The sequence below is a fragment of the Hemibagrus wyckioides genome, linkage group LG01 (assembly GCF_019097595.1).
Source record: "Hemibagrus wyckioides isolate EC202008001 linkage group LG01, SWU_Hwy_1.0, whole genome shotgun sequence".
In the NCBI taxonomy this organism is placed as follows: domain Eukaryota; kingdom Metazoa; phylum Chordata; class Actinopteri; order Siluriformes; family Bagridae; genus Hemibagrus; species Hemibagrus wyckioides.
The window spans coordinates 11,669,580-11,680,166 of NC_080710.1; the positions used below are offsets into that span (position 1 = coordinate 11,669,580).

The following is a 10,587-nucleotide window of genomic DNA, read 5'->3' on the forward strand; positions in this document are numbered from 1 at the left end:
CAGCATGCAAATTCATCCTTGTGGTAATTAGTACTGATAGCAGTAAAGTAACCCACAATCTGTTGTTTTGCAGTTTGTTTTATATATACTTATATAATAATAATATAATATATTATTATTATTATTATTATTATTACTATTATTACTTTTACATTTTAAGAACAACCAACAGACTGAAAACATAACGATTACACATTTAACACAGTACCTGAAAGAAACACACATAACAAAAATAACATAAAATAATTGCGCACATACCCTTGAAAAATAAAATAAATAAAAATTAAAAATAAATAAATAAGTAAATGATCTGCCAGGAGGGTACAATGAGATATGTAAATATGTAAACAAAAAAAATAAAAATAAATAAAATAATTTTGAAGGATTTGGATCGTGTGTACCTTTGTTTTTTCATCTGGATAACAGACACAATTTCCAAAATCCACATTGGTTTTGGAAATAAAGAAGAGTGAGATTTTCAATGTGTTAAAATTAGTCTCTTGGCGGTGTTCATACCGAGCATCAAAGATTTCAGTAAGGCTTTGGGTAGATGCAGTATGTATTCTGAACAGCCAAAGACTGATAATTCAGCATGTAGACTAATATCTTATGTGGACATCTGCTTTGGAAAACCTAGGAAAAAATGTCCCACCAGTATCCCGCAAGTGCATGACCATTTGTTTTAACACTAGAAACCAATCAATTAAAAAAAAAAATAGTAATCTAAAATCATTTTACTGTACAACAGAATGTTTTTTGAAAACTGAAAAAGTACAAAGGTTGTTTGGGTTTTTTTTGAAAACTTAAAAGCAGTATATTAGAATAAGCATAAAAATTTGTTTAGTATGACAGAACCTTTGCCCTATTCGGACGGGATTAGATTGACATGGGGATGTGGGTGAATAAGCTTATTTACAGGCACTACTTTGTGATTTTATTTCCACCTGGATTGGCCATGTCTGGGTTCTTCTCTGTTCTCCTCTGAGAAAATTACAGATCAAATTACCTACTGATTTTTGGTTTGTTGGGATTTTTTTCCCCCAAACTCAGAGGTCATTTGATCATTTTTGTCCCAAATGTATCAGATATTAAACACTTCCCAAAACCTGATATGGAAACTAGGATCTTGGTTTGCCTCAAACAGAAATAAGAACCATCATCACTTCTCTACTCCAGTGCCTCAACACACAAATAAAGAAGAAAAATGGGATTTTCATGATTTTTTTTGTGTAAATGCTTCAACAAACAATTTACAAATAAATCTAGATTATGTTTTATTATTATTATTATTATTATTATTAAGATAAGATAAGATAGCTACTAATCCCAAAGGAAATTCTTTTGCCAGAGACTGCTTCAGATTAAAAGAAAAATACATATCAATGTAATATAAATGAAATAATCTATATATTCAAATGTATTCAAAAATATAAATGAAATATAAAATATAAATGAAATATTCTATATATATTCTATATTATTATTATTATTATGACAATAGTACTACCACTACTACTACTACTACTACTACTACTACTAATAATAATAATAATAATAATGCAGCTAATTAATGCCATACCAATATCTAACCTAATTTTTTTATTTTCTGTAATAAAGACTGTAGTTTTTGTTAAAAAGTAAAACCAACTAAATCCAACAAGGCGAAAACGGTCAGATATTCCTGGCCATTGTGTGGACATTTGGTCCCCACCAATATAGAAAAACATCGCCCTCACAGCCACAGGGGGTGAAATAAAATAAACAGCCTTTACTAACTAGTAACTAGTTACGGTTTCTAGTTTACTAGACTAAATTGCTTGCGAAAGCGAGGTGTTGTTATTTCAGCACGCTGCGGTAGTAAACGTGCATGGTGCTGTTTGGCACGTGACCTACCCTGTTAGGGGCGTTTTCATGGGTGTCGCCGTCATCATCATCATTAACAACAACAACAACAGCACTGCTGCTTCCGGTTCACCATTTCACGGAAGACGCTACAGCATCCTAGTTACATGGAAACAGGAGAGTTGTTTATTTAAATCGATATGTTCTTATGGACGGAAGACTTGCCTAGAAGATTAGTTTAGATCCGATTTATCGCCACTCGGCATTTACGCTTGTGAATAAAGGTGAGTGGACAGACTAGATACTACTGCTAGCTAGCAACCTAGCTAATCAAGGGGGTAGCTGTGTGTTTACTTGATTTCTAAATGACCTAGGCGAGATAGTAAAATAAACTTATTTTATAAATTACAGGTCTGTGTTTTGCTTGTATGAACCGATTATGGTTTTAAACGAGATGTGTGTTTGTTGTGTGTGTGCGCGTGCGTGTGTGTAGCCCCTCTCCAGCAGTGTGTGTATATGTGTGTGTGAGTGAGTATGAGCGGCTCGGAGGTGTTTCATGAGAAGCAGAGGTTGGAGCTGTGTGCTATTCACGCCCTGAACAACGTGCTGCAGGAGAGAGTGTTTACCAAGGAAGCGGCTGATGATATCTGCAAGCGGTGAGAGCACTATAAGTTTATGTATATGCATGCATGTAAACATTAATTAATTATTTACAACAACAATCTGTTTCTGTTTGAGCTTGATACTAATGTAGCTGCTTGCTTTTAGACGCATTAACCATATAATGATGGTCTGAGGTATGGTCAGAGTATCACCGAAAATCATGTCTCAAAAGGTAGAAGGAAAACCAAAAGTTCTGTTTTTTCTTAGAATGATTATAAAAACCTCTTCCACTGGCAGATTTATTACACTGTCACTGAAAGAAAGAGTTTTGCTGTGAGTCTTATTTAACTTTTTGGGATTAATTGAATAAGTACATCATCCAGGTGCGTAAAGTGCACTTCTTCTTGTTGCACCTTTCAGCGTGAAAGCACTATTCACACTATTTATACTACCAAATGGCATACAATAGTGTATAAATATGTGATTTGGGACCCACCTAACCAAATTGCTTTGCTTTTTATAATCTCATTCCTTATTGAAGTCCCTCTCTGTCTCATGTTGAGCCTGCCGTCTTAGCTGCTATCAGAGAAGAGGGTGCCAAAAAAACCCACACAGGCACAGAGTTCAAGTAGCAAGTAGTACTGAGACAAGTTTTTATACGAAATGAGAACAAGACACTGATATTCAGAACCAGAAAAGCCGGTTTAAATAGAAAAATACCATCAAGTGGCAGACAGTTTGCACATAATCTACATGTTCTCTTAAGATAATGAAATGACGCTTCAAACGTATGGGTACAAGATGTGATATGGTCACTGTGACATTGTCCCTAATCTTTTATGTACATGACAGGAATGCAGAGAGGTCTAACAAGGCCATCTGCAGGAGGTGGGTCACACTTATACAGAGACAAATTGGGAAAAAGGACATGTATGCATAAAGAGTTGAGTGGTGGGCATGCCCATATACACCAATCAGGCATAATGTAAAGAGCAGTGAGAGGTGAAGGGAATAACACTGATTATCTCCACATCATGGAACCTGTTAGTGGGTGGGATATATTAGGCAGCAAGTGAACATTTTCTTCTCAAAGTTGATGTGTTAGAAGCAGGAAAAATGGGCAAGCATTAGGATTTGAGCGAATTTGACAAGGGCCAAATTGTGATGGCTAGACGACTGGATCAGAGCGTCTCCAAAACTGCAGCTCTTGTGGGGTGTTCCCCGTCTGCAGTGGTCAGTATCTATCAAAAGTGGTCCAAGGAAGGAACAGTGGTGGACCGGCGACAGGGTCATGGGCAACCAAAGCTCAGTAATGCACATGGAGAACGAAGGCTGGCCCATGTGATCTGATCCAACAGAAGAGCTACTGTTGCTTATATTGCTGTAGAAGTTAATGCTGGTTCTGATAGAAAGGTGTCCGAATACACAGTGCATGACAGGTCAGGGCTATTTTGGCAGCAAGGGGGACCAACACAATATTAAGCAGGTGGTCATTATATTGTGCCTGGTTGGTGTATAGGTAATAATATTTATCAGATTGTACCACTGCAAAAAATTTCAAGCCACTTCCATGAAGCATTGTCATTGTCACTGGATTGTCATCATGAATGATAGAAAGAAGGTCGCTTAAACAAAGAGTTGCTGTGAGGAAAGGCTGTGTGCTCAGACCAAACTACAGTGCTACAATACTGTGTACTTCAGCCCCACATCAGTTGTCATCATCAGTGGATTTTTCATGGATGTCCACTTCTCAGTTTGTTGTTTGATATGCTTGACATGGTTCCTGGTTCCATCGCCGCCTTGTGACAGCTTCCTTATCTAAGTAAGATAATGTGCAGCGCTGCATAGCCAACAACAGATAGTAGTTTTGTTTACTTTTGGCTGTCAGTGGCATGTTCTCCTGTGTGTTTGATAGCTGTTGTGATACAGTTGTGGTGGATTATACAGCTAAAGGGGTTTCAGTGCAGTCTGCATCTGCTGCACAGAGAAACAGATGTTGCTGGAGTATGATTTAGGTGAACTCCAAATATTTGTAGATAAAAATAAGTATTATAGATAATAATTGTTTTATATAATTGTAATTATATTCATCGTGGTCAGTCTTTTTTTTTTTTTTTTTATGACAAAGACCTTTAGAGAATACTTCATATTTTCATGTGCCCTTGATATTTACATTAATTTCTGTCATTCTGTTTCCCAGTTAATGGTAAAGGACATTGAACACGCATAGTGCAGCAGGATACTGTGTTTTTGAAATGGTGAAAAATAAATCACACAACATGGGCTAATTTAAAGTCATTTGTATGATGTCTGGTCTACAAAAGTGTCGTCGGCCATCTTGACATTTTTCCCAAGCCCTTTTAGCCCCGACCCGCTTCTGCTACGTGAGCAAGGCTGCGAGCACTGAGTGCATGAAGAGTTCAACATTCCACACTCAAGAATAAAAATACTTGAAGTGCACTTCTTCTTGCTGGAATTTTCACTGTGAACACACTACTCACTATTTATGGTGCAAAGTATAGTGCAGAAATATGTGATTTAGGAGGCATCTAATGAAATTGTTATGCATGTTAACCTCTTTTATTTTCCTTTAATTGTAACATCGCTATAATGTCAAGCTGCATCCATAAAGTATTGGCACTGTCTCTGAATCGTCATCATGGATGTTGTAACAGACTAACATTCATATTTGTGAATGAATCTGATGAAAGAACTGACTTCTTTTTCTTTTCTTTGCTTTTCAAACTATCTTTGCCCCAGTAGTCTTGCTCCTCAGTGCGTGGTGAACCCGCACCGCTCTGTGCTGGGTACGGGGAACTATGACGTGAACGTGATTATGGCAGCTCTCCAGAGTCGTGAATTGGCTGCAGTGTGGTGGGACAAACGTAGGTCAGTTTGTTCATCAGTTCCACAAAAACAATTAACCTTTTTACTCGTACATCTATTGCGGATCTTGTTCATCTTGCAACTGTAAAAATTGTGACTTTGCGCCGTATGTTTCTTCTCTCGTCGCAGGTCAGTGCAGAGTCTGTGTCTGGAGAAGGTGCAGGGTTTTATTTTGAACGTCCCGTCACGGGTGTCGCTGGGGATCGTGTCCCTCCCACTGAGACGCAGGCACTGGCTAGCAGTTCGACAGGTCAACGGACAGTACTACAACCTGGACTCTAAGCTTAAGAGTCCTGTCTGGATCGGAGGAGAAACAGAACTTAGGTGAATTTCGAGCATGTAAAGCTAACAAAAAAGTTGAAATGTAAAAATCCACCTGAGATTAGCAGGTAATTCAACCACAACAAATAGCCTTTTCTGGAACCTGATGTGACTGTGTGACTGGCATTGTCCAGGACAACACACACTGCCTTTACAGCCATGCTTTTGTTCTTGCTGAATAACAATGTTCTTTATAGTTCTTTGAGGCTCAGCTCACACTGTAATGATAAACCATTATTTAGACATAACCTTATTTTAAATAGTTTAGAATTTGAAAGTCTAACCAAGAAATATACATCATTATGTATTTTATAATATACCTAATATACAGTATATCTTTTGCATATTTATCTCAGTACAAGATGTGGCTTGTTGAAATTTAAGTACTGGAAAACCTTGACAGTAGCCATTTATCAAGAGGTGCTTAAAAAGTGCTTGAATGATAAAAGTCCATAAATTTGATATCACTTAAAGCACGGAACACTTAAACACGATCAAAATATGACGCACTACTGAAGCCTTTCCCCCTCCTCCCATTATTCGCTCGCTTATTTTGACAGACAGCTCCTGTAACTCACTTGGAGTTTCCTGATGTTATAGTGAACATAACCCAATGCCTGGAGAAAGGCAGCATGTACAAATTTCACTTTTTGGAGACACAACAAAAGTGCATCATGCCTGTTATTAATTTATTAATATAGATATAATAAATATTAGTAAATATCTAAATATTTTATTTCTTTTATTTTATCCAGAAAAGGCAAAAATCTTTGGCGCTCTAATTAAACCCCATGCCATGTATTTCTGTTATACAGTTAATACTAGCCTAGTGACTCTGAACAGATTTACCCTCCAAGTTCACTCGACTTTAATAAAGCAGTTCATTCAAAGTCCTATTAGGATCTGTAAGGATCTTGAATATTGTAAGTTTCACAAAGATTTAGGTTTTTGTATAGAACCCTTTTTTTTTTTTTCCTTTACCAGTGTGCCGTTCTGTCGGCGGAATGGAAATCGACTTTCAATCAGTATGAACAAATGAATAATTTTATCGCAGCATGTCTGATATTTAATTAGTCAAATTAGTTGTTGCCTTACAGCTTGAGATGTTTTTACCCCTATCTGGATAACAGAATTTCTGAAATGTAAATTTTAGATGCACCTAGAGAGCAGAAATGGGTTTTATATAACTTACTTTGAAGCTATAAACATTTATGTAAAAAAAAATATATTTTTTTTAAACTTGTCCATGAATATATTGCCCCTAATAGGCAAGGTAAAACAGAATATAATAATGAAAAATTAAAAATTCTTAAAGCCCTGAGTGTCTATTTTCATATGAGTCATTAACCACCACTATGGAGTGTGACATGACAAAGAGATTCAGTGCAGAAAATGAACATGACAAAACAGGAGGAAATTCTATTTTTTAAGTCTCTGGTAAAAAGGGTTAATTGCTGTTCTGTATCATGTTGTTAGGTCTATGTCAGTAATGGTGATTTAAACTGTAATAGACTAGAAGAAACGGTGCTCAGTGTATCAATCCATCTGTAAGCTTGTATTATTTACCCACAAATGCTTTTGTCTCTCATGTTTACATCTCCAGGCAGTTTCTCAGTGAGCAGTTGTCTCAGGATGTTGCCGAGATGCTTCTCGTAGTCCAACGAGAAGTAGAAGAGGACGGAACGTGGCTTATTTCAGATGACCGGGAGAACTGAAATCTCAGGAAGTTCACTCGGACTGTTCATGCACAATGCGAAAAGTATTGTTCTTTTTAAATCAGGACAGTCCTGTGCAGAGCTGCACTACCAAAGAGGAAGGAAGCACTCCCAGATGGTCACACATACACACAGAGAAGGCTGATTGAATGGTTAATATAAGACACATTTCTGCTGTAAATGATTTTTTTATTTAAAACAAACAAACAAACAAAAAAAAAAAGGATTCAGGCCGGATCGCTGTACACGTACAGCTGCATCACCTGCCTCTCTTCCTTCTTCTGCTCATTTCTCTCAGGATAAGTGCTTGAGTTTTAAAAATAACATTTGAGCAGTCTTATTTGTTCTGCATCTATGCACTGCACTGCTGAAATTGATGAAGGTGTGTATCTAACTATGCACAGAAATGCTACAACAGTCTTTTGTAAATATAATTAAAGTCGCTGATCATCCAGCTCGGCATATTTCAGGGGAAACTTTTTCTCCTGACTCTTCTTTTTATTTGCTTGTGTGGTTTTTTTCCTCTCTGTTTCTTTATATCTCAGAGGATACAAGTGGAATGAAAATATTCACTAATAAAGTGACTGTTATTTAAAAAATAATGACGTTTCCTCAATCTGTGACAGCTGTAGTCTGTACAGTGCTTGCATCAGTGTCATGACATGTCACTTATTAAGTAAACATTAAATTAGCCAAATCGGGTAGAAGAAGAAGCCTTTATTTATTTGTCATATATACATTACTGTACAGTCAGATGAACTCATATACCAGCTTGTTAGGAATCTGGGTTCAGAGCATATGATACAGCGTCCTTGAAGCAGAGATGGTTAAGGGCCTTGGCAGTGGCAGTGCTGGGGCCTGAACCCTGACTTTCCAGTCAACAACCTAGAACCTTTAAGCCACCACTGCCCTGAAACTGTAAAAATTCTAGCACTTTTTATATGTGGTTCCACCAAAATGTGGACTGTTCCAGACTGTCTGAATCAAATGCCAAAATAATCTCCATTGATTGTGTTGAAGCTAAAAACCCTGAGAAGCTAGTTGGAGCTAAAAACGGTTATAAAACTGGCCTACAGACTTGCACAATTCTCCTTTTTTTCTTTTAAATATCATGCATTTTTAAAGATTCTTGTAGTTGGCTATTTTAGGACACTGTATAAATGGACTACAGCTTCTACACTATTCTAAATCTCCATTTCATATACCTTAGAAGTGGGAAGTTGGCAGTCAGATTGTAAAAGCTAGTATGTCAATTTCATTTCATTTCATTGTCTGTGCCACTTATCCGACCTATCCTGTGAGGCTGTGCCTATCTCAGGCATCAAGGCAGGATACACCCTGGACAGAGTTCCAACCAATCACAGGGCACGCATATTCATACACTACGGCCAATTTAGAGACTCCAAACAGCCTAGTAGCATGTGTTTGGACTGTGGGAGGAAACCAGGGCACTCAGAGGAAACCCACCAAGCATAGGGAGAACATGCAAACTCCACACACAAGACTCGAATGCAGGACACTGGAGGTGTGAGGCAAACGTGCTAGCCACTGTGCCACCTAGTATGTCAATATATTGATTAATTTAAAGCAAATATATTTTGTTGTGCTTATGAACTATTCATTTAAAGGTAAGAAGTGCTACTTTTTTTTTTACTGATATACTATGCACAGTCATGCTGATTTGATGTCACTTGTCATTTGCTGAACTCTCTCAAGTTCCCAAGTAGGAATTCTGAGCTGTCTTTTCTTCTGGTTGGAGGACAGGAATGATGAGTTGTGAACCCTTATATATAATAAATACAGTATAAATATCACATGGTCAATAGGTGACTGCTTAGCAATGGGCCAAAACATTCAAGACACAAAGCCAATCAAGGTCATGGGGCATCTGTGGCAGACTGTACAGGTGACTGAGATTTTCTGCTACAAGCTAGAGGGACAGCACCAGAGATTAAAACAGTACAAAAAAAGAAATAATGGAGTAGATGTCAAACTGCTACATCTTATTGACCTTATGCTACTCATTGCAGAACCTAAGGAATCCATCAAGGCTTTGCAACAAACAATGAGTCTAGACACACGTTTAATTTTTTTTTTTATTATTTTACATCTGCTTACATCTGTGCTGAATCACAGAAATGGTCATGAGCTTTTCTGCAAGAGTGTATGGGCCTTGCTACCATGAGTGCATGGGCCTTGCTACCATGAGTGTATGGGCCTTGCTACCATGAACCTGAATCCTGCATGTAGCTTATTTAAAAAAGCATACACAGTTCTGCCATCAATCAGGACCCAAAAGAGCTTCCTTGCTCTGTCTTCAAGAAGAAGCCTTTATTTTTCACATATACAGCACACTGAAATTGTTTTTCATTGCAGATCCCATTTTAAGAGGCTGGGGTCAGAGTTCAGGGTCAGCCATGATACAGCATCCCCAGTGAAGAGAGGGTTAAGGGCCTTGCTCAAAGCTTGGTGCTGATGGGCCTTCAATCCCTGGCCTTCCAATCAGCTATCCAGGGCCTTAACTGTTTCAGCCAAAAATATATTTAGATATCTCTCGAGTAGAGGAATTGTTAATTGGTAATAGATTTGAAGTTATTTATGTGTAGAATTCCAGCTTCTATATAGTGAATAGCGTAATCCACTACTAACGATGGTCTCAAGTAGTGGTCAGACCATTTTAGTGGCAAGAGTGGAGCTGGTGGCATTTCTGCCGGTAGGTGGCTCATCTCTGGCTGATGTTCCACACCATCAAAAAACAGACAATGGAATCAGTCTATGATATGTCTCTTATCATGTGATTACTGAGGGTGTGAGTAGGCCAAGTGAAAGATGGGATTGTTCTTTGACTCTTGCCAGTACCAGAAGCTCAGTTTGGTCCCCTCAGTGCATAGCAAGTTATTATGAGAGGCCATCTCAGATAAAGAAATGTTGTCCGATCAAATATTGGACTTATTACAAGTTAGAGTTGCTCGCCTGCAGAAGTCTTCTGGCATATGTAATACTGATGAATGAATGTGGCATGGAGCAGCATGGTGGCTTAGTAGTTAGCACTGTTGCCTCACAGCAAGAAGGTCCTGGGTTCAAATCCTTGGTTTACTCTGGGTACTCCTGTTTCTTCCCACAGTCCAAAAACATGTACATTAGGTTGATTGGTAATTCTAAATTGTCTCTGTGTGTGTGGTTGTCTGTCTATATGTGGCCCTGTGATGGACTGGTGACC

At 38.0% G+C, this 10,587-nt stretch overlaps 1 protein-coding gene across 2 annotated transcripts; it reads left to right on the forward strand.

Annotated features, from left to right (window-relative positions):
• The first annotated feature begins 1,943 nt into the window (after nucleotides 1–1,943).
• josd2 (Josephin domain containing 2) lies at nucleotides 1,944–7,969 on the forward strand. 2 transcript variants are annotated; one of them, XM_058389766.1, is made up of 5 exons: nucleotides 1,944–2,126; nucleotides 2,336–2,498; nucleotides 5,206–5,334; nucleotides 5,461–5,655; nucleotides 7,256–7,969. In XM_058389766.1, exons 2-5 carry the CDS (start codon nucleotides 2,377–2,379, stop codon nucleotides 7,365–7,367), a joined length of 558 nt encoding a protein of 185 aa, XP_058245749.1. In that variant the 5' UTR covers nucleotides 1,944–2,126; nucleotides 2,336–2,376; the 3' UTR covers nucleotides 7,368–7,969. The 2 variants fall into 2 exon arrangements, with proteins under 2 accessions (XP_058245749.1, XP_058245754.1); XM_058389771.1 differs by having other exon boundaries at nucleotides 1,947–2,126; nucleotides 5,209–5,334.
• The last annotated feature ends 2,618 nt before the right edge of the window (nucleotides 7,970–10,587 follow it).

Bases quoted from the DNA above. Each gene is read 5' to 3' on its own strand.
- josd2 (XM_058389766.1), top strand. From the start codon at position 2,377: ATGAGCGGCTCGGAGGTGTTTCATGAGAAGCAGAGGTTGGAGCTGTGT. The intron at 2,499-5,205 runs GTGAGAGCACTA...TCTTTGCCCCAG, and splicing joins GCTGATGATATCTGCAAGCG to TAGTCTTGCTCCTCAGTGCG. The intron at 5,656-7,255 runs GTGAATTTCGAG...TTACATCTCCAG, and splicing joins GGAGGAGAAACAGAACTTAG to GCAGTTTCTCAGTGAGCAGT.